At 33.4% G+C, this 23,617-nt stretch overlaps 1 protein-coding gene across 1 annotated transcript in view; it reads right to left on the minus strand.

Annotated features, from left to right (window-relative positions):
• Positions 1 to 23,617, minus strand: part of COPB2 (COPI coat complex subunit beta 2) — a 51,817-nt gene that overhangs the window by 7,335 nt on the left and 20,865 nt on the right. The window contains exons 6-20 of the mRNA XM_074214883.1: positions 23,172 to 23,318; positions 22,390 to 22,489; positions 18,841 to 18,983; positions 18,415 to 18,614; positions 16,911 to 17,021; positions 15,510 to 15,598; positions 15,316 to 15,422; positions 12,729 to 12,872; positions 11,213 to 11,343; positions 10,755 to 10,962; positions 6,700 to 6,810; positions 2,195 to 2,409; positions 1,275 to 1,367; positions 1,008 to 1,188; positions 725 to 790 (exon numbers count right to left, since the gene is read on the minus strand). Coding sequence (XP_074070984.1) covers positions 725 to 790; positions 1,008 to 1,188; positions 1,275 to 1,367; positions 2,195 to 2,409; positions 6,700 to 6,810; positions 10,755 to 10,962; positions 11,213 to 11,343; positions 12,729 to 12,872; positions 15,316 to 15,422; positions 15,510 to 15,598; positions 16,911 to 17,021; positions 18,415 to 18,614; positions 18,841 to 18,983; positions 22,390 to 22,489; positions 23,172 to 23,318 — 2,046 coding nt within the window. The remainder of the gene's footprint in view (positions 1 to 724; positions 791 to 1,007; positions 1,189 to 1,274; positions 1,368 to 2,194; positions 2,410 to 6,699; positions 6,811 to 10,754; positions 10,963 to 11,212; positions 11,344 to 12,728; positions 12,873 to 15,315; positions 15,423 to 15,509; positions 15,599 to 16,910; positions 17,022 to 18,414; positions 18,615 to 18,840; positions 18,984 to 22,389; positions 22,490 to 23,171; positions 23,319 to 23,617) is intronic.

Genomic DNA, 23,617 nt, shown 5'->3' on the forward strand with positions numbered 1-23,617 from the left:
TCCCTTCTTCCCAAAGACTGAGAAATCTCTCATAACAAAGATTAAAAATCAAGGGAAAAAAGTGATACTATATGCAATGTGAAGCTAAACACCAAGACAGAGGGAAAAAAAAATGTCCATGAATTTACCTTGAACTAGAAACAAAGTAAATGAAAACTGAGGGAAGGGTAAACAAACTGGCAGGTGAATGTAATGGTTTACAGTATCATAAGAAACAATGAATAAAAAGAATTCAAGGTAGCATGGGGAGGCACAGGAATTGATGTAGAATGAAGTAGAACTAGGAAAACAATATATTACAACAATATAAGTGAAAAGAACAACAAAAAGCCAAAACTGAATGTTGTATAATTATAATGACAGAACATGGTGCTGAAGAGTTAAAAAAAAAATAAATATCCTTTCTTCCCAATCTCCCTAAGAGATGGAGAATTATATATAAGGAATAAAGAATATATATCTTCAAAAACAAATATTGAATTCTCTTACAAATGACATTCTTTTTTTTTTTAAAGATTTTTCAAGGCAATGGGGTTAAGTGGCTTGCCCAAGGCCACACAGCTAGGTAATTATTAAGTGTGTGAGGCTGGATTTGAACCCAGGTACTCCTGACTCCAAGGCCGGTGCTCTATCCACTGCGCCACCTAGCTGTCCCTTACAAATAACATTCTGAATAAGAAAAATAATGTACAATGCTATATCAGTTTCAAAATACACTGCTCACCTGGGTCATGATTCCTGATGGCTGAAAGCCTTTAGCTTCTTCCATCACATTTCTTTCTTCATTTGGCTATAAAAGAATAAGTATGAAATTATTCTGAAATCAAAGGAAATCTAAGCTTAACTTGCAATTCAAAAAAGAAAAAGGTTAAATTACATCATATTGAAATTCACATTTTTAAAATCCCATATCCAAGAAACAATTAATAAAATCACACCATAATTAAAGAATATAAACTTGGACTCTTACTAAATAAAACTAAAACTGTCTTTTTTTAAAAACTCACAGTGACAAGTGGATATTCTTTGGCAGGTCGCAGAGCCGTATGGGTCTCCTTCACATACTCTTCAACAATAAAAGCTTCTTTCAACCCAGGGAAAAGATTTTCATACTCTGTGGGATCAGCAAGGGATTCAGCTGCTTTCTGATTGACTTTTGAAAGATTCTCTCTCCACAGTTTGACCACCCTGTAATACAGGAAATCAAAAACAAACTTAACACGATTCTTCTGTTATTCCTTAAAATGTTCTTTCCTCAAGTTAAAAGACGATACCTCGAAACTTGGCTTGGTAAATATGTCCGAGCTAGGAAAGCAGCTTCAGGCAAACGTCCAGTTCGAATCAAGAGTTCCAGACAAGAGTCAAGCCTTTAAAAGAGTAACTCTGAGTTAAAAGTAGCAAGAATTAAGTAAGGCAATACTGACAGTTAATACATTAAAGAAAAAGTGGGCACGGAATTTCAATTAATTCTTTGCTCACACAAATAACTGAACCAGTATAAGTATGAGATATTAAACAAGTATTTGACCATCAAAGGTGATGTGGACAAAAAAATCTATCAGGAAGCCATTTTCAAGCTAATTTAAAAAACAAAACAACTCAGGACTCATCTAAACAACTAAACCAAAGTGACTTGTCCAGGGTCACCCAACTAGTTGTGTGTCTTAAAACAAATTTGAACCCAGGTCTTCCAGACTCTAGGCCCAACAAGCCACTGCATAACAAGAGGTGCCTCAAATGGCTTAAATATTAGAGCTACTGAAAATGCTTCCTCTAGGATCCTTAACTTTTGGATGTGTCATAGCTCCCTCTGGCAGTCTGTTGAAACATACGGTCCTGTCTTCATGCATAAAACAAAATACATAGGAGCATACATACTGGGAATACTTACACTGGAAATATAATTATCAAAATATTTTTTAAAAGTTCACAGACTTCAGGTTAAGAGCCTCTGCTCTAAAGTCTTGATGAGAACATTATACCTCATTAACCAAATCAAAAAAATATATCAAATAAACTGAGTAAAGACACCCATTCCTAAAGATGGTGAATGGGAATCATGGTACACCCCATAAATTCCCAGTGTTCACTCACTTCACTTTCTCAGAAAAAAAAACAAAAACAAAAAGCAAAGTTGCACTTAACTGTTTTTAATTAATATGACTATTTGTTTTTGCCTTTGTTCAGTACTTACTTTCCCTGTAGAAAGTAGCTCATAAATGCCACGTTGTTCTTGCCATCTCTCTCAGCACCCTCTGCTAGTTTATTCACCATACTAGCATTTCCTGATGCAGTGGCCAAAAGCAACAAACCCCCATAATCCTGTGCATGATGCAGACATTCCTGAGCTAAGCCAAATTGGCATTTACTAATGGCAAGTTCAGCAAGTTGTTTCCACTTCTGTTCTGACTGCAAGGAAAAACATTGCCTTTAGAAAAATTATTTAATCTGTTATCATAACACTTGATCCATTAATCTATAATGGGAATGAAGATAGATGAATTTGTATATACTTTGAATTGTGTATTAAGTCAGCTATATTAATCTGAAGAATAATTAAACTAAATTTTAATTAAAAGTATTCATATATAAAAAAATTCATTCAAATATGCAAAATGCATTTATTTCTGTATGAATTATCAAGTCTATTTTTATTAATAATTACTCAACAGAAAAGGAAAAGTCACTTAACAGAATTTACTAAGTAATTAGAGGGCAATACCTTAAACATTATGTATATGGAAGGATGTTAATGAATATCTAAAACTTAACATCACATCTGAAACTTACACTTAGTCATAACTTAAGCAGATTTAGAAACACTCGTGAAGATGTATAAAAATAACTAAACTATCCTTCAGAATGTCAGGCTACCATAGATTCAATGGAATAGCCTTCTAACTTTGAGGCAGAAATGCCAAATGGTCAGAAATAATAACTCATATTCTACATTACATAGAACTCTCAAGATTGATAAAGTGATTCATTCACAACTCTGTAAACAAGCAATCCAATTATGCCCACATTAAGAAAGGGCAGAGGCTGTAAAAACCCCACTTTTCAGAGAAGAAAATTGAAACTGAAGAAGAGGTTAAATTATTTGCTTAACTCAAACTTGGTTCTCCTGATTCTAAGATTGGTGTTATTTATACTACATCTTTCCTTCCAAAAAATATTAACCCAGATATGTATTTAATTAAGTTAAATCTTGAATGTACTCTACCAATTTTCTTATATGGCAATGAGACAGAAAATACATCAGTCCCTGAAGAATTAAAAATCACAAAGTCAGTAGTGAAAAAGTTAATGGATGGTTTGAGCAGGTTAATCAATGAGGAACTCCAAAAAAAAAAAAATAGGAATAAAAGATGTCAAATAATTACATGATGGTAAAGATAGTAAATAAAGACAGGCAGACAGCCAACCTGGTGCCACAGATACCCAGAAGAAAGCAACAAAAGTAGGTTTCTGTTCAAAATGGCTTTCTCCATGAAAGTAGGCAATCCCAATAGAATGACTTTGGGAAAAACTGAACAAAAAAAAAAATCACACCTGATTGATTAATGATTAAAAAATCCAATGAGAAATTATATTGACTTATTCCACTTTAGAACTACAGACACAAAACAATTATCAGTCCACAGACAATAACTGGCCATGTCAGCCAAGTTTATACCTGCCCTAAAGCAAACAGATGGCTTTCAAAATGACTAATGACAGGGATGTATGTAATCTCTAAGGATGTTTATCTGAAGAGACTTTGAGAGGTGAGGCTTCACAGAAATCCAGAAACACAGTAAGGAACTCTTGAAGAAACCTAAAGCTACAGCTAGTAGTGTTATCTCAATAGTACCCAAACCAGACCATTCTGAGGGTCCTAGCACTCTGTAGTCTTGTGATGCCAATGAGGGTCATGAAGATCTAGCATACTGAATTTCAAAGATGGAATGGAGATTAGTGGAGGAAATAAGACCAAAGAGGTTGACTCTTCACCCAAAGGCACAGCCAGGAAGCTGAGCTTATCCTTCTCACAATGCCCCAATTTGGAAATAAGATTGGAGGACTGAGCAAACCCAAAATAACCAACACAATAAAAAATTATTGTACAGAAATACCCAAAAATACAACCCAGAAGAGATGAACTCATCAAATGTAAGCAGAGATTCAAAGTAAATGAACAGATTTTTATACCAAGACTATAGGAATATCTAAAAGAAATGAAACAAAAGAAAAAAAATGAAATTAAAGCTCCAAAGGAAAGCAATGGAAGGATAACATACCACTTAAACAGAAAGCAGTAAAATTTACCCTAAACTTTATTTACCAACCATAAAGCACAAATAGAGCACTGGACCTGGAGTCAGGAAGATGTGGATTTAAATATGATTTCTAACACTACTTGTGTCATCCTGGGCAAGTCATTTAACCTCTCTTCTTGCCTCAGTTTCTGCATATGTAAAATGAGAGTAATAATAGCACCTATCTCCTAGGGCTGTAGTGATGACAAAATGGGATTAATATCTGTAAAGCACTCGGAAGGCAGCTTTTATTATTAACCAAATAATGTATTCCCTAAAAATCAGAATGGACTAAATGGAAATAAATAATATTATGATCACATGAAATATCAGAACAAAATTAAGTGAATGAAAAAAGACCACGAAATAATTTAAAAATCAAGATTTTAAAGACAAAAGTATGGATACTATATTTCAAGTAATCATAAATGAAAACTGCCCAGATATACTGTAATCAAGGGTGAGATAGGATGTTTTTCCAAATGGAATTCATTTCTCCCTCTTGAAATAAATCTCCATAGGAAAAACACCAGGAATGTCATCTCAGAAAAATCAGAGCTTCAAAATCAAAGAAAAAATACTGAAAATAAATTGAAAAAAAGGATTTCAAGTTCCAAGAAACCACAGACAAGCTCAACAAAGACTTGACAGTTCCTTCTAAAAATCAGAGATCTTGGAACAAAATATTCCAAAAAGCGAAAGATATAGACTAATAGGTCACAATAAATTCCCTGCAAAACTCATAAGTCCACTGGAGGAAAAAAAAAATTTAAAGCACCTTTCATGGAATACAGGACTTTCAAACTTTCTTGATGAAAATACCTGAGCTGAGAAATAATATCACAAGAGTCAAGACAAACCTATGAACAAACAAAAAAACAAATAATGGATAAATAAAATAAAAATATTATTAGATGTTTTAAGATGATGCAGTCCTGACATTCTAAAATCTGAACTAGTGAAAGGAGTGTTGAACACAATTATACACTAAGAGTTTAAGTGTAGTAATACATCAAATAACAGGGAAATAAGCAGGATAGGGAAGGATGGAATTAATTAAGGATAAAATAAACTTCCTGACCAGAAGGGGTTCAAAGGGGCAGTGGTAACTGGAAACTAAGGGTACCAATCTTTAGGGAATGGCTGAACAAATTGATTATGTATATGAATGGAATATAAATGTAATACATGTATATGAATATAAAGGACTGTTACTTCTCTATTAAAAAAATGACAAAAAATCCTGGGAAGAATGACTTGATACAAAACGGAACAAAGAGAATCTGGAAAACAAGTTAAAAGGACAATACTTTAAAGAAAAAATAACTTTGGAAGACTTAAGAACTATGATCAGAGGCAGTTAGGTGGCACAGTGGATACAGCACCGGCCCTGGAGTCAGGAGTACCTGGGTTCAAATCCGGCCTCAGACACTTAATAATTACCTAGCTGTGTGGCCTTGGGCAAGCCACTTAACCCCATTGCCTAGCAAACAACAAACAAACAAAACAAACAAAAAAAGAAAGAACTATGATCAACACAGGGATCAATCATGTCTCCAGCGAATATATGATGAACATGTTACCTACCTTCTGGCAGGAAGGGGATGAACTGAAGGGGCAGAAAGGACATACATGTTTGGATACACCCATTGTTTGTATTTGTTTCTCACGACTATGTTCATTAGTTACAAAGTTCTCTTTCAGGACAGTGATACCAAAAAAGGAGCCACTGAAGCATTTAGTTTTTTTTTAATTTAGTTTTTTTGTAAGGCAAATGGGGTTAAGTGGCTTGCCCAAGGCCACACAGCTAGGTAATTATTAAGTGCCTGAGGCCGGATTTGAACCCAGGTACTCCTGACTCCAGGGCTTTATCCACTGCGCCACCTAGCTGCCCCACCAGTGAAGCATTTTTAAATTAAACAGAAGAAAATACAAAAAAGCAAGTTTTGAAAATAACATATTGAATTTAATATATCCTTTTTTAAAAAAAGGAGATTAACAGTTTTAAGTAGAATCTACTTTTTTGATATTTTTTTTTCATTTTTATACTTAGCATCAAAGTTTAAAAAAAACTAGGAAAGCCTCTGGCAAGACCAAATGAACCTCTTTGATATGAATTTATAGGAGGATCTGGTTAAGAATTATACAGGATGGGCAGGTATGGATGGGGTACAATCTGTACCATTGAAGGCAACTTCCAAATCAATGAGATCAAAGATCATTAGACTATTTGAGTAATTTTTGTTTACAAATAAGAATGCTTTAACAAAGAGTAACTTTTGTATTTAACAGATACACAATCTTATGCACAATTTTAAATATGTACTATAGATCAGACAATTTACAAAACCAAAATTCGAATAATTAATAAAAATGAAAACCCAGAACAATTTGTATTTACCTCTGCTTCTACAGCCAACTGGTATGCAATTTTCAACTCTCCAAGCTGAAGCGCCAACTCAAATCGATGTTCAGGATCTGTGGATACTGCAAGAGCTTGCTGCTTGAAGCCCTGGAACAATGAAAGACCATAAAAATCTGTAAACTCTGATATTATTAATTCTTACTAAAAATTCAGAAACTCCCAATCTTTCTAGATTAGATATCCTAGGGAATACAATATGTCAAAATCACTTTTTTGTGTGATACTAGGAATTGAGGAATACGGTCACTCTTTACAAATATAACACAAAATACCAATCATCAAAATGAGCTATCATGTAAGGGTACAATAATTTAAAAAATAAGAAAATATATATAATAAATATATATAATATATATACAATATATAATTTATATAAAATGTATATACAATATATAATTTATACAAAATATAAATATTTATATAAAATATATAATTTTTGAAAAGTAAATAAAATCAGTAGGAAAAATGGTAAATGTGGTTAACAGTGATGGAAAGGAAACCTAGATCAGTGTTTTCCAAAAGCTACAAATTTAAAAACAACAATAACCTTCCCTGTGTCCTCTTTCATTCCCAAGGTTCCTTCTTCCTAATTCCTGCATCCCAATCCTTTTAATTATGTAGGTGTTATTGAAGAGGGTGATATTCAGAAACAAAATACTGGGGAATATGGATAAAGTAAAAAAATGGGGGAAAATACAAACAGAGGGAAGATAGCATGGAGGGCAATAAAGACTTAGTAATTATAACTTTGAATCTGAATGGGATGAACTCTCCCTTAAAATGGAAGCAGAACAGATTAAAAACCAGAATCCTACAATATGCTGCTTACAAGAAACTCATCTGAAGGAGAGCGATAGATACAGAGTAAAGGTAAAAGGTTGGAACGAAATAAATTTTTCTTTAGCTGAAGTGAAAAAAGCAGGGGTAGCAACCCTTATCTTCAGACAAAGTAGCTGCAAAAATAGCTAGCTTTAAGAGATAAGGAAGGAAACTTTATCTTCCTAAAAGGTACCATAGACAATAAAATGATTTTAATATTGAATATGTATGGACCCAATGGGATAGCATCCAAATTCTTAGAGGAGAATCTGAAAGAACTACAGGGAGACAAAGACAGCAAAACTCTAATAGTGGTAGACTTCAACCTCCCGCTCTGAGATTTAGATAAATCGAATCATAAAATAAAGAAGTTAGGAGGTAAATAGATTGGTAGAAAACCTAGATATGATAGACTTATGGAGGAAACTGAATGGGGATAGAAAGGAATATACCTTTTTCTCTGCAGTACATGGCACTTATACAAAAATTGACCATGAACTAGGGCATAAAAAACCTAATGATCAACTGCAGAAAGGCAGAAACAGTGAATACATCTTGCTGAGATCACAATGCAATAAACATCATATGCAATGTTGGGCCAGGGAGATATATTCATTCCCCAGTTGACAAATGTTCAAAGGATATGCAAAGGCAATTTACAGATGAGATCAAAGCAATCCATAGTCATATGTAAAATTTCTCTACATCATTACTTATTAGAGAAACACAAATTAAAGCTTCTCTGAGGTACCACCTGACACCTCTCAGACTGGTCAATATGACCAGAAAGGATAATGACTATTGTTGGAAGGGTTGTGGGAAATCTGGAACACTCTTACATTGTTGATGGAGCTGTGAACTCATCCAACCTTTCTGGAGAGGAATTTGGAACTATGCCCAAAGGGCAACAAAAATGTGCATACCCTTTGACCCAGCAATACCACTACTGGGTCTATATACCCTGAAGAAATGATGATGAAAAAGGGTAAAAACATCACTTATGCAAAAGTATTCATAGCAGCCCTGTTTGTGGTGGCAAAGAATTGGAAATCAAGTAAATGTTCTTCAATTGGGGAATGGCTTAGCAAATTGTGGTATAGGTATGTCATGGAACACTACTGTTCTATTAGAAACCAGAAGGGATGGAAATTCAGGGAAGCCTGGAGCGATTTGCATGAACTGATGCTGAGTGAGATGAGCAGAACCAGAAAAACACTGTACATCCTAACAAGCAACATGGGGGTGATGATCAACCTTGATGGACTCACTCATTCCATCAATATAACAATCAGGAACAATTTGGGGCTGTCTGCAATGGAGAATACCATCTGTATCCAGAGAAAGAACTGTGGACTTTGAAACAAAGACCAAGGACTATTAACTTTAATTTAGAAAAAAAAAAAACTTATCTTATTGTCTGTTCTTGCTATCTCTCCTATACTTTATGTTTCTTCCTTAAGGATATGATTTCTCTCTTATCACATTCAATTTGGATCAATCATGGAAACAATGTAAAGACTGGCAAATTGCCTTCTGTGGGGGGGGGGGGGGGGGCGGCGGAAATAAGATTAGGGCAAAAATTGTAAAAACCAAAATAAACAAAATGTGACCAAAAAAAAAATATGTAGGTGTTGAGACAGGGTGTAGAGGGTGAACTGGTATGCATAGAGAATTTAAACAGCTAATTATCCACAGTCCAGGTTGGTTGGGAAACACTTTAGCCAGTATGTCAAACCCCCTTGTTTGATATACAATAAAACTGAATCCTAGAGAAATTAAATGATTAGTTGAACAACACAAAGGCCATAATTGACAGAGAATAGGAAAAAACAACGAAAAATATGTGCAATTTTCTTTCAATTATCCACAGTAAATTTTGCTTGGTTATAACCTCCTTACAATAATCAAGAAAAACCTAGTCTGTTGAAATCTGTTGACATTATACCTTTCAATTTATAGCAGATATTCTGAAGGGTGGAGTTATATGGCTTCTGCTTCTTCTACTAGCTTTAGTTAACAGGAAAGGACTTTTTCTTCTTTTTTCTGTTAATAGTCATTTTATTTTTCCTATTTACATGTAAAGATAGTTTTCAATATGCATTTTTTAAGATCGAGTTCCAAATTTTTCCTCCTCCCTTCTTTTCCCCTCTCCCCAAGACAGCAAGCAATTTGATATATATTATACAAATACAATCATTGTTAAACATATTTCCTTCAATATGTCATGTTGTAAAAGAATCAGAACAAAAGAGGAAAACCCATGAGAAAGAAAAAAGCAAAAAACATTAAAAAAGTGAAAATAGTATGCTTTGTTCTATAATCAGACTCCTTAATTCTTCCCCTGGACATAGATGGCATTTTTAAAGGACTTTAAAAAAAGCCTAATTAGTTTCCAAAGCCTACAAAATAACAAATATTTATATCCTTAAATGTTTAGTATTGGAGCCTAAGAAGGCTCCAAGATAGCTTATAGTGAAGCCACCTCTGCTCAGCCTGATATCTGACAGTATTTTGCGGATACAGGATAAACAAGATAACCACGATGGGACACCTGAATAGTTTTCTAGTTTCTCCTATATTGGAGTCTTCAGTGTTACTTCATTATTTGGGCTACGTTATGAATTGAAAAGAAAAGCATACCTGTATTCAAATATAAGCATAAAAATATACTCTAAATACAAATGAATTTATGCTTTAGGGTGGATTTTTAAAGTTAATTATCTAAGTCATTGCTTCCTTCTAATTGCTTTACTGATTATGAAAATGCCAGTTGAGGATAAAACAGAAATCAACATTTATAAACTACATGCATTAAAAAAGGAAGTCATAAGGATGAGATAAAAATCATAGCAATGAAACAGAAAATATAAGGTAAAGGATTGAAGATTCTAGTATTTTAATTAGAAAGTAAGAAAAAAAGTGAGAAAGATTACCATCACCCCTGTTATTAAATGTGCTTTGGTGCAAGGACTGCAAAAATGGCTTGTTCATACAAAAGAATTCAGTTTTTAGAATTATTCTAATGCATCTAAAAAAGCTAAATTTTTGTATATCCATTATTTCAACATTATAAAAGTACAAAAATGCAAAATTATGGGGCAGGTTGGAAAAAGAAACCAATACTGTTCCTGCCTGCAAGGAGTTCATGTTCTATGTTCTGCTACACTGATAATAGAATCTTTGTATTTTGGAAAGAATTAAGATATCCTTGCCTGTTTTTCCAGGAAGTGGGCAACTCTGGTCCTCTGTTCTTTTGGAATGGTAGGGAGGACTTTGTCAGCCATGCTAAAGTCTCTTCTCATTACAGCAGTCTGGTATTCTAACACCGACACCAACAAGGAGTAACTAACAATGTTCAACTCCTTATCACCTAGATAAAGTCTGTTGTCCTTAGGAATATAACCCAGCAGATACATTGTCCTAAAAAAAAAGTTATAAATTTTAACTCTTTAAAAACATCTTTTAATTCAAAATAATTTCATGTAATTAATCACTGGTAGTTAAGACAGCAGCCATATGACAAAATGTTTATATATCCCTCTAGATGGGAAAAATCAAGAAAGAACTAGTTGGCAAAGTCAACAAGCAGTTACATTTAAAACACAAGTTTTAGAAATATATCCATGCTTCTTAGAGACACAAAGGTAGGCAGAAACACTAGACTGTTTACCTGTCCAAGTGGGCAATGGTGACTATTTCTCCTCCAACATAATAGTTTAATCGGTTTACAGAACTTGTGTAAATAAAGCAATCGCCTACCCACAGCCCCGTTTTGACAATCTCCTGAATCTCACCAAGAACCTGAAGAAGAAAAATAAATCAAATCACTATATCAGACACTAGAAATACTGACAAACTAACAGAAAACAAACTGGTACTATAGTACAACCAAAGTCAATAGTTTATCATAAACATGTTCAATGAGATGAAAATAAGCACTTCACAAAATCAGTATTTCAAATGCCATGCTATTCCCAGTTTCTTCTCTAAATGCCTCATTTTCATTAACAATTTGTTCTAGCAAAGTTGTGATTTTTAAGGCCATTTAAAGTTATATTTAAATTAATAATTTACAAGAAACTAGAATAATTCTTTGAAAAGTTTACTGAAAAGCCCACTACCTTTCTATCCAATAGTCTACAATACAGTTATCTTCAGTTTTTTTTCCCAAAACAAGGGGTTAAGTTAAGTGACTTGCCCAAGGTCATACAGTTAGGTAATTATTAAGTGTTTGAAGTCAGATTTGAATTCAAGTCCTCCACTGTGCCACCTAACTGTCCTATCTTCACTTCTTTATTGTTAGGTCAAAGAGTTAACTTGTTTAACTTGACTCCAGAGGGCAGAAACAAGAAGTACAAGTAAAAGTAGCAAGGTCAAATTTAGAATTGATGTAAAGAAAAGTTTTCTGGCAACTAGATCTGTCAAAGCTGTGCTCTGAAAGAAATGAGTTCCTCACTGTAAAGTCTGAATAACCATCTATATGTTATAGAGGATTCTTATTGAGGAACAATTTGGCTCAGATAGCCTCTGAAGTCTTCTTTGTTCTAAGATTTTGTGATTCAAGTATATGCACAAAAGTCTCAAACAAGAAGTATTAAATTTGCTTACTGGCTGTAGAAAGCAGAATTATGAACAGTGTGTGGCAGCTACAAAAGAGTACAAATAGTAACTTGATAATTTTTTTAAAAACCCCAAAACCTTCCTAACACTTAAAATTGTACAAAAATGAAAACATCTGTCTTAAAAGATAGTGACTTCTACATAGGGCTGGAGTTCTTCAACCAAAGACTACAACAGTAATTGTCAGGAATGATGTAGAAGGGATTTCTTATTAGGTGAAGGTTGGGTTAAACATATGTTTAAATTTGTTACAATCCTGATTCTATCACTATTTTGCCTACATATATTTCTATTTATTCAAGTTATTATGGCAATATGTTCTTTTAAAAGCAAAATTATATCAATTTATTCAATTGTAAAATGTAAGAATTAGTACAAAAATTATTATCTCAGAGCTCCCAAGTTTCTTTTCAGATGTAAAAACCTAATCCTTAAGCCAATAAAGTTTATGATGAAAGTGCTAAAATCACCTATAGCTGACTGAATGTATTACAAGAATATACAGCACTTTAAAAATGTAACCACATTTCTAGTATTAGCTTCATCCCAATTTTAACTGCAATTACCTCAAAGGCATCTTCGATGCCATCTTCAGTAACTCCTTCATGTGTTTCCTGTGCAGCTAAAACTTTTTCAGATAGATACTTAAGGATAAAAAATGATTCCTCAGTGGCAATGCAGACCAGCTCACCGGAGTCAGACCAAAAGATCTACAAAATAAAAAACAATTATGGAGTGTATACTTAAGTATATACTAACTATACATACAAATTCTTAAAAAACCTTCACATTTTAAGATTCTGAAATTATAAATCCACTCTACTTGATATTTTAAAAGCTTGAGCATTTGCCAATTAGTGGCAGTTGTAAGAGAAGTAAAATATTGCTTAACCTAGAAACAATTTTGACTATTAAGAGAAATGATAGCTCCTTTAAATGGAAGTCTTTTTTTAAAGATTTTATTCAATTTGAGTTTTACAATTTTTTAAAGATTTTATTCAATTTGAGTTTTACAATTTTCCCCCTAATCTTACTTCCCTCCTCCCACCCCCCCACAGAAGGCAATTTGCCAGTCTTTACATTGTTTCCATAAATTGATGCAAATTGAATGTGATGAGAGAGAGAAATCCTATCCTTAAGGAAGAAACAAAGTGTAAGAGATAGCAAGATCAGACAATAAGACATCAGTTTTTTTCCCCTAAATTAAAGGTAATAGTCCTTGGTCTTTGTTCAAACTTCACAATTCTTTCTCTGGATACAGATGGTATTCTCCATTGCTGACAGCCCCAAATTGTCCCTGATTGTTATATTGATGGAATGAGTGAGTCCATCAGGGTTGATCATCACCCCCATGTTGCTTGTTAGGATGTAGTGTTTTTCTGATTCTGCTCATCTCACTAAGCATCAGTTCATGCAAATCCCTCCAGGCTTCCCTGAAATCCCATCCCTCTTGGTTTCTAATAGAACAGTGTTCCATGACATACATACACCACAATTTGCTAAGCCATTCCCCAATTGAAGGACATTTACTTGATTTCCAATTCTTTGCCACCACAAACAGGGCTGCTATAAATATTTTTGTACAAGTAATGTTTTTACCCTAGTCTATTCCACTGGTCTACCACTCTATTTTTTAGCCTATACCACACAATTTTGATGACTGATATTTTATAATATAATTTTAGATCAAGTAGGGCTAAACCACCTTCTTTTATACTTTTTTTTTTCATTCAATCCCTGGAAATTCTTGACTTTTTATTTCTCCATATGAATTTACTTACAACTTTTTCTAACTCATTAAGTTTTTGGAATTTTGATTGGTAGGGCACTAAGCAGGTAGTTTAGTTTAGGGAGAATTATCATTTTTATTATATTAGCTCAACCTATCTATGAGCAGTTGATGTTTGCCCAGTTATTTAATTCTGATTTAATTTGTGTGAGAAGTATTTTGTAATTGTTTTCAAAAAGTTTCTCAGTCTGCCTGTTTCTGAGACTCCCAAGTATTTTATATTGTCTGAAGTTGCTTTGAATGGGAAAAGTTGAGGATTTATGAGGGTTTATTTTAATATCCTGCAACTTTGCTAAAATTGCTAATTGTTTCCAGTAGTTTTTTGGATGATTTCTTGGGATTCTCTAGGTATACCATCATGTCATCTGCAAAGAGTGAGAGTTTTGTCTCTTCTTTCCCAATTCTAATTCCTTCAATTTCTTTTTCTTCTCTAATTTCTGAAGCTAACTTTTCTACAATATTGCATAGTAGTGGTGATAATGGGCATCGTTGTTTCACCCTTGATCTTACTGGGAATGTCTCTAGCCTCTTCCCATTGAATATAATGTTTACTGATGGTTTCAGATAGATACTGCTTAAAATGGAAGTCTTTTATAACAAAAAAAAAGGAAATATACTTATTTTTGTAATTTTTGAAAAATCAAAACTAAGACCAATAGATGAAAGTACAAGAAAGTAGACTACTTAGTAATGTAACAAATATCATTTTAACAATTAAAGCTGTCTAACAAAACACTGCACTATAATCTCTACTTGCAGGAATGCAAGTAGAGATAAAATGGATATGAGTTTTGAATCACATTAGGGAGCAGACTACATCACTGGTGTCAAATTCAAACAGAAGAAAAACAGGAGCAATTAATCTGAACATAAGAATTCCCATGTGTTGAATACGGATTTATTTTTAAAATATATTATCTATGCTTTACTGCATTATTTATATTATTAAATATTTCCCAATTTCATTTTAAACAGATTTGAACCACCTGGGAGTGTTGTGAGTTGCATGTAGTCTATGGAGAGCATGTTTGTCATCTCTGGATCAGAAAACCTCCCTCTGCCTCTAAATTCTATGATCCTGTGATACCTCTAAGTATGTGTTTTGAAAAACAAATCCTGAAGAATTTCATAATGTGTATAATAACACTGTAATTTTATACTTTTCAAAATTATTTCAAAATCCACATCTTATTTTATTATCATCACCATCAGTATTTACTGAACCTCCCAAGGTTACATTGCATTGTGCTATCCCCAATGGAAGAGAATTAGATAAAAATATGAAGATATTCCATGCTCCTTAAGGCTTACAGAGTTCCTACAAAACGAAATGTTTCAAAAAGTAGCAAATGAAGTAAACTTACATGTTTGGGCTGAATTTCAATTCTGCGTATCAATTCTGTGTTTTCCCAGTCATAGAATGCTAAGCCATTTACAGATCTGACTCCCAATAAGAAACCTCCATATATACCTACAAAGAACGTAAGTTTTGTTTTAATTTAATGAATAAGCTTTCCAGAAAAATAAGATGTATCTAAAATACACATACGACACTCACCTTCAGCTCCAAAATCAGGCTTAAATGATTTCTTTTCTTTAAAGTTCTTGAATATCTTTACCACACTATTGCTTTCTCTTATTGCATACCTGAAGGGGGGAAATTTAAAAAAAAAATTTACATGTTCAGCACTTCTTAGGGCAAATTGCCTAAATATCAGAAATACTTCTGAGACACATGTATGTAATTTTGTTTGCTAAAAAGAATTGTCACCTTTTTGGACATTGTTATCTCCTATGTTTTCTTTCTTCCTTTTGGATCTGATTCTTCTCTCACAACACATTCAATTTCAATCTATGTTTAGCATGGTTGCAAATATAAAGCCTATATCAGACTGCTTTCTGAGGGGGGAAGGGGGAAGGAAGGAGGGAGGGAGGGAGAAAAATTTTAAAACTCCTTACCTTACAAAAAATGATTGTTTAAAAACTACCATTTATGTAGTACGAAAAAACAAATAATATAAAAAAATCAATAAAAATAAAAATAGCCTTTCTTAGGGGAAAAAAGTGCTGACATCTGCATGGGTAGAAGGGCTACAGAGAAAAACAGGTACATTAATGTACTATTGGAGCTATGAATTGGTACAGTCATTCTGGAAAGCAATTTGGAACTATTCTCATAGAGTCACTGAACTGGATGTATCCTTTGATCAAATAGTACTTTTCCAGGTTATACCCACAAAGAGAACAAAGGAGGAAGGACCCTTATGTACATATTCACAGCAAGAAGGTTTTGGTAGTGCTAAGGAACTGGAAACTAAGGACATGCCTCTCACTTGGGAAAAAGGCTTGAATAAAAAGTAATCTAAAATTATTGTTATATGTAAACAAAAATGAATACAAAATGATTAAGTTATAAATTAAAATAAGATCTAATTCTGGAGACATTTTGATCAAAGAAGATATCTGTAAAGTATTTATCACATATATGGCACATGGTAGCTCTATATAAATGCTTATTCTCTTCTCCCTTTTCATCCTCCCCCTTAAGAAGCTGAACAGCTCATGAAGAAGGGAGCAATCAAGAACACTCCGGAAACTAGGACTAAAACCCCCAAAAAACACTCAAAGACTCCAGTTGCTACTCTGGGTTCCATAAAGGAAATTAAAAAACTCAGTATATTTTGGTGAAGACTGATCAGGATGATTTCACTAACAAAGATGGTAACTATTCTTGTAATTTTACAGTAAGAAATTCTTTGATCAAAAATTATTCTATATGGGTACCTTTGTGGGCTTGTGTGTGCCTACATATTAATGAGTGTGATTATGAAGTATCAATAATAAAATTATCATCATGAAAAATGATATATGTCCTAGAAGGGTTCTTATAAGAATGTCTAAGTGTAACAGTCAGAACAGAAATGTGAGAAGTAACTAGCCAGCTTATGCCAGAACTTACTCTGAAGAATCATGAGCCCAGGCAAACTCCTGGGCTGAACCAAAGCTCTTGTTTCTCAGTGCCATTGCTGTATAGATGATATATTCTCCATCACCACACACCACAACAAATCTAGGAATTAAAAAGGTCAGCAAGGATAATGGTCAGGTGTTATAACAAAAGGTTTACTCTATAAAAAAAGAAATGAATTTGTGATCAAATCTACTCCTCTAGCATTTAAAGCTCTTCACAATCTAGTTCCTTCTTGCTTTTCCCATCTTCTTATTCTCCAGTACTTCTTCAACAATCCATCACATAGCATATTCCATTGCCATCCCTGGGTCACACTACACAATGGCTCCCATGCCCAGAATCCTCTCTCTCTTTATCTCTACCTTTTAAAATAGCTCCTGATGGAGGGGGCCTTTCCTAGTCCATCCCAGAACACCCAATCCCCCCAGTCAACTAATAAGCCTTCCCTTCTAAGACTTTCTTTCATTTATTATATATAGAGATAATATTAACTTCTTAGGTGGTTCCCTCGCCCCTCTTAGAATGTAAGTATTTTAAGGGCAAAGGATTTATTTGCCTTTTTTTTTTAATTCTGAGGTAACAGTACAGTGTCTGGTACATTTTAAACAATTAGAAAATTCTTACTATTTGACTCTAGTCCTTAAATTACAATTAAGTCTTATTTTTGCCATTTTAAAACCGCCAGTGGATAGTAAAATAAACTTTTATTTTTAAACCAAACCAACAACAGCTAGGCAGCTGATGGCTATAAAATTTTACTGTCGTAGCAATGTTCTTCCCACCCAAGAAGAAAATAAAACAAATGGAAAAAAGAATGACCAATTAAATTAAACCAATAATACAGATCATTCAGGCTTATGTGGAGTCTAGGAAACTTTTAAATGCATGACAATAAGTCAGAATTTTTGTAATTATAATTGCAAATGAATATTTTGAAAGCTATATTCAGAATATGGTATATTCAAATAGATTTATTCTCAAAACATAGAAAACATAGTCTTTATAAGAAATGATTTTAAGTTGAAAATCCCATTACCAAAAGATCATCATCTTGTAAAAACAAAATGTTTATCAAAGTACATGCTATAATGATATACTTAAAATATTTAAAGACAAATGTTTACTCCCAGTTTTCAAAATGAAGTATGATTCCAATGAGTATTTTAAGCAGTTCTGAATTTTTCTAACTCTAAATTACAGTCAGAAAAAAGTGAGATTCCCAAACTCAAAGCAAATGAATAATCACAAAATATTTTCTTAAATTGTGTATTCCTGATCTAAAACACCTGCTTTTTTTCTTTTCAATTTTCCCAGCATTATTAGGATTATGGCAGACAAAGGCAAAGTATGAATCACAAATACCACCTTCGGAAGGGAAGGGATGGTGGGGCCTACATATTAAAAAATGGCAAATAAAAGACAGAATATAAAATACATGCCAAACCACATAGCATAATTCTGAAGAAATTTTAAGACTATAAGTAAGTCTTACCGTCCATTAGGATTATGCTGAATTGTCTGAGGATATATTTCACAGCTTCCCATGTCTTTTACTGCAAGGGGCAATCTTTCTCCATCTTTAATTTCAGCATCTCCCATTGCTTTAAGATTGGCCTGCTGAACTTCAGAGTGTTTTGCCCAAATAATCTTTCCATTGGCATCCATGGACATAGCAGGCTCCTCTCGGCCAAGCTACACGAATCAACAAATGAATCTTAGCAGAAAAAGGTAAAAGATGTTTTCTTTTCCCATTTAACAAAATGCTTCATTTCTTTTCCACATTAAAATTTTAGTGTTTAATGGAAGTCATGCAATTTAAACAAAATGAGCAATATGTAAAACTAACATATCAAAAAAAAAAAGACAACTGATTCTTCCTAAGTTTAGTGACCTATATGGAATAATTACAGAAGAATACCTTAACAATGATACTGCCTTCATCATATCCCAAAGCAACATTATTGGACCCTCTAAGACTGGCCACACACCACACTCTCTCCATTCCATAGTTTAATGTGCTTTCCAGACGGTAGGTGCTTGAATGCCAAATACGAACTGTTCCTGAAAAACATATGAAGTCATTAGTAGTTTTGGCTTAAATATTTAATATAAACTCCCATACATCAGTTAATAGTGTGTATGTGTGTGCATGCACACACACACACACACACACACACACACACACACACACAAACACACATCTCTCAACCTATAAAAGAATCATTTCTTACCATCTTAATAAGTAGACCGTTAGCATATATTTTGTAAGTTGTTTTAAAAATATAAATAAATAAAAAACAGTCTAAGAATTTTTATATACAATTAGGAATCTAGAAAATGATTGAGAAATTAATGCAACAATCAGTGTGAGAAAGGTTCCAAGGGCAACTCAATAACTCCTGATCTCTCTTGGCTGCTTTTAACACTTTCTGACAGACCCGCTCTCTTTCCTTGGCTTCTGTAATCTTCACAGTTCTTCAACATCTCTGCCCACTCCTTCCTTCTGTCTTTCCTGTTGTATTCTTTTATTCCTCACAGTCTATTAAATGCTGTAATTCTCAAAGGTTTATTAAACTTGGCTCTCTTCTCTCTCTATGTTTTCACTTGATAATACATTCACCATTATATTATGACCTCTATTTGGGTAACTCCAAATCTACATCTCTAGTCTTAATTTCTCTCCCTCACTCCAGGTCAACATTTCCAAGTGTCACTGCTTTACTGGTACATTAAATTCAATATACTCAAAACTGAAACTATCCAGGTTAATTGTGACAAAGTCAAAAGTTTCTCTGAGTATATTATGTGATTCTCATTCTAACTTTTCCATTTTGAATTTGAATCTGATATTACTTGAAGCCTAAGAGCAAGCCCATATTTAAAACATCCAGAAACTAAACTGCTTAGGCAAGGAAGCATAGAAATGTGAGATTGGACTAACTTCAGAATACAGTATTTGGGGACAAAATTTATTAAATTAATGAAAAGTATTTACCTACTAAGTTTAAATCAAAAGAAACAAAAATTTATATTCAAAGAATAAACTGAAAATGATATTATTATACTTGTAAGGAGAAAATTTCCACATAAAACAAAAAGCAAACAATTTTCTTACAGATTTTTAAAAAAAACTGTCCTAGTCTATTCATTTTTAGCATATTAAATGCCCAATGTCTTAAAAAAAAAAAGGGGCAGCTAGGTGGCGCAGTGGATAGAGCACTGGCCTTGGAGTCAGGAGTACCTGAGTTCAAATCCGGCCTCAGACACTTAATAATTACCTAGCTGTGTGGCCTTGGGCAAGCCACTTAACCCCATTGCCTTGCAAAAACTAAAGAAAAAAAAAAAAAAAGGTTCACTCTGCCACACTCTGCCATAGTTATAAACCACATCTGGAGTTATATCCAGTTCTAGGCATTGAATTTTAAGAAAGACCTAGACAAGCAGAAGGGCACCCTGCAGGGCACAGGATAGTGAACAGGTTATAAATCATGACATGAGGATAAACTCAAAAGAAGAGACTATGTTCAGACTGGAAAAAGTGAAGGAAAACAGGGAATAAACATGATTGCTGCCCTCAAATAGTTAAAGAGTTGTCATGTAGAAGAAGAATTAGACAAATTGCTCTACCCCAGATGACAGAGCCAGGATAGAAAGTACAGGAAGGAAAATGAAAATACATAAAAAATATATAGGAAAATGACTCTAATTAAAGCAGAACAAAAATATAATGAGCTGATTAAGGATTATGTTGTTATTATTTAAGATCTTCATAAAGAGACAAGCTATATATATCCCTGGTCTGAAGATTTCAGTTTTCAGCTAGGTGGAGCAGTGGATAGAGCACAGGCCCTGGAGTCAGGAGTACCTGAGTTCAAATGTGACCTCAGACACTTAATGATTACCTAGCTGTATGGCCTTGGGCAAGTCACTTAACCCCATTGCCTTATAAAAAAAAATTTCAGTTTTAAGTAGTTATTTGAACTACATTGATCTTTAAAGCCCTTGTTAAAATCCAAGACTCTATGATTCTATTATTCAACCTTTACTCCTTCTCTCTCCTCCCATATATTCAATTCATTTAAGTCCTATTTTCATGATTTCTCTTATATCTATCTGTCCTCTTCTCTATTATTCAAGGTTCCACCTCAGTTCAAGTCCTCATTACCTCTAGCTTAAACTAATGCAAGAGTTCAACTAGCTTCCTTAGATCCATTCTCTCTTCCCTCTAATTCATCCTAGACTGTCAAATTCATCTTCCTTAAGTAAAGTTCTGAACAAATCACATACAATCTTAATAAAAATCACAATGGTTCCTCAATTACTACCCATATAAACAAATTCTACAGTGCTCTGCCTGGCATTCAATGAGCTGATTCCAAACTATCTTTTCAAACTATCTCTGAGCTGGTTCCAACTTATCTTTTCAAACTCTTTCCTACATTCCATGTGACTGTTCAAATTCCCTGCAATTCCTTAGCTCAATAGTATTGCTCACACTTTTCCCTTCCTCCTAAAGGATTTAATTCTTAGTTATCCTTCAAGGCCCAGATCAAAAGCTTTCTCTTTCATGAAATTGTTATTTCTGAAGCAATTTTTTTCCTTCTCTGATGTTAATCCTTCCCTTACTGTATTTTCAAATTATATCACATATAATATTTATGTTTGAGTGTTTTCTCTTCCCATCATAGTATATTTGGATGTCAACTGATAAATTTAGGACAAGAGAAAAAAATTAGCCAGTCAGAGAGCAACAATGAGAACTGATAGGCAAACCATGTGTTCTCTTGCTATCCACAGAATGTCAAGAGAATTACAATATATTTTTCAGAATGTTGAATAGACTCCAAGAGAAATTAAGACTAGAGATGTAGATCTAGTTATCCAAATAGAAGCTGTAATATAATGCTGAATGTATTATTATCAAGTGAAAATGTAGAGAAGAGAGCCAAGTTTAATAAACCTTTGAGAATTACAGCATTTAATGGACTGTTGAATAGACATGGACAAGAGACATACAATACAAGCAAGCAGAGATAGGCTGCAATTTGCAACACTGAAAGACCTACATTTGATGAAATGATAGAAATTACTATAATATTAAAAGCAAGCTACAAGAGAACAGAGATTATTTTCTATTTTTTTTTATGTTGCCCACAGTTCCTAGTACATAAGACACATTTAATAAATATGTGCAGAGTGAATGGATGAATTTAGGCCTTATCAGTGCCAACCTTCAACCTACTTAAGCTGAATTCATATGTATAAAAACTAAATTTAACTATGATTTAATTAAGAACTGTGTAATTCAATGTGATTAAATTTTACAAGTACATTAATTGCTTACTATGTGCAAAATACTGAAGGTGTAATGAAATGTCAAGACATTAATCACAATGCAAGAACATTTTCCTCTTATACACTCATTTAATAATTAGAAAAACAGGAAAAACATGCATTTTAAACTTACCATCTTCTGAACCTGTGATGATGATTGGCAACTCAGGATGAAAACTAGCACAAGACACATTCTGTGCATGTCCTTCCAGGGTCTGCACACATGTTTTATTCTATAATATTATGGATAGAAAGAAAACTGATTTGCCTATAGAAATAAGTGATATAGAGATCTTAAAATAAAATCTAATATATTCCATATCTGAAAGCAAAAAAATAATTAACATGCAGGCTCAAGGGCTTATATAATTAAGTTTAAATATATGCCTGAATATTAAGTACGTTCACAATCTAACACTAGTAATCTAAGGCCACATCATCTTAATCTGAATATCCATCAATATGACTGCTGGAAACTGAATGTATGATTAAGGAAATCATAGAAGCAGAAAAAGAAAAGAAAATGAGGTTCACAACCAAAAGACTAATGAAGTGACATACATGAAGAAAAGTATACTATTCTGCCCACACAATAAAACTGTTTTTTTATTTTGTCAATTCTTGTTCAAAAGAGCAAGTTTTCCCATGAGGTCAATGAAGGCTAAAAACATTCATATTAAAAGTGCTAATCTTTTTGTTTCTCTGATTCAATGAAAATATATTTATCTCTTACATTTAAAAGTACTTTGGCTTCTGACTTATTCTATGACTTGATATTTCTAAGAAAGTGGCTTAAAAATAAATCTAAAGTTATGCTAAAGAAATTGAAAAGTCAAAGTTTCAGCTCCCATTCAAATAAAAAATGAAAACAAAGTAATTAAATTTGAATTATTTTAAATTAAAAAAAAATTGTACCTGGTAGTCCCATATTTTAACAAGGCGATCGTCTGCTCCTGAAATGAGGTATGGTTTGTCACCACCACTATAGTAATCAATGCAGTTCACTCCCTTCTCATGTCCCTCCAAAGTAAAGTTAGGTGAGGAAGAACCAAGTTGCCATACCTTCAAAGAAAAAAGAAATAATACTTCCTTTTACTTTGCAGACTCTAGGATCACTATATTAAAATGACTCATCATAGAACAAACTAAAGAATATCTTTAATTTTAAATATATATATATATACATATATATGTGTACACACACACACACACACACACACACACACACACACACACACACACACACAAACACACACATTTATTTCCTGAATTCTCACTTTTCTTTGGGTGGGGGATATTTGGGGGCAGAATTAGTGTATCAGGAATACAGAGCTGGAATGGAATTAGTCCCAGCTGGGCAC

Source organism: Macrotis lagotis, chromosome 1, assembly GCF_037893015.1.
Source record: "Macrotis lagotis isolate mMagLag1 chromosome 1, bilby.v1.9.chrom.fasta, whole genome shotgun sequence".
In the NCBI taxonomy this organism is placed as follows: Eukaryota; Metazoa; Chordata; class Mammalia; order Peramelemorphia; family Peramelidae; genus Macrotis; species Macrotis lagotis.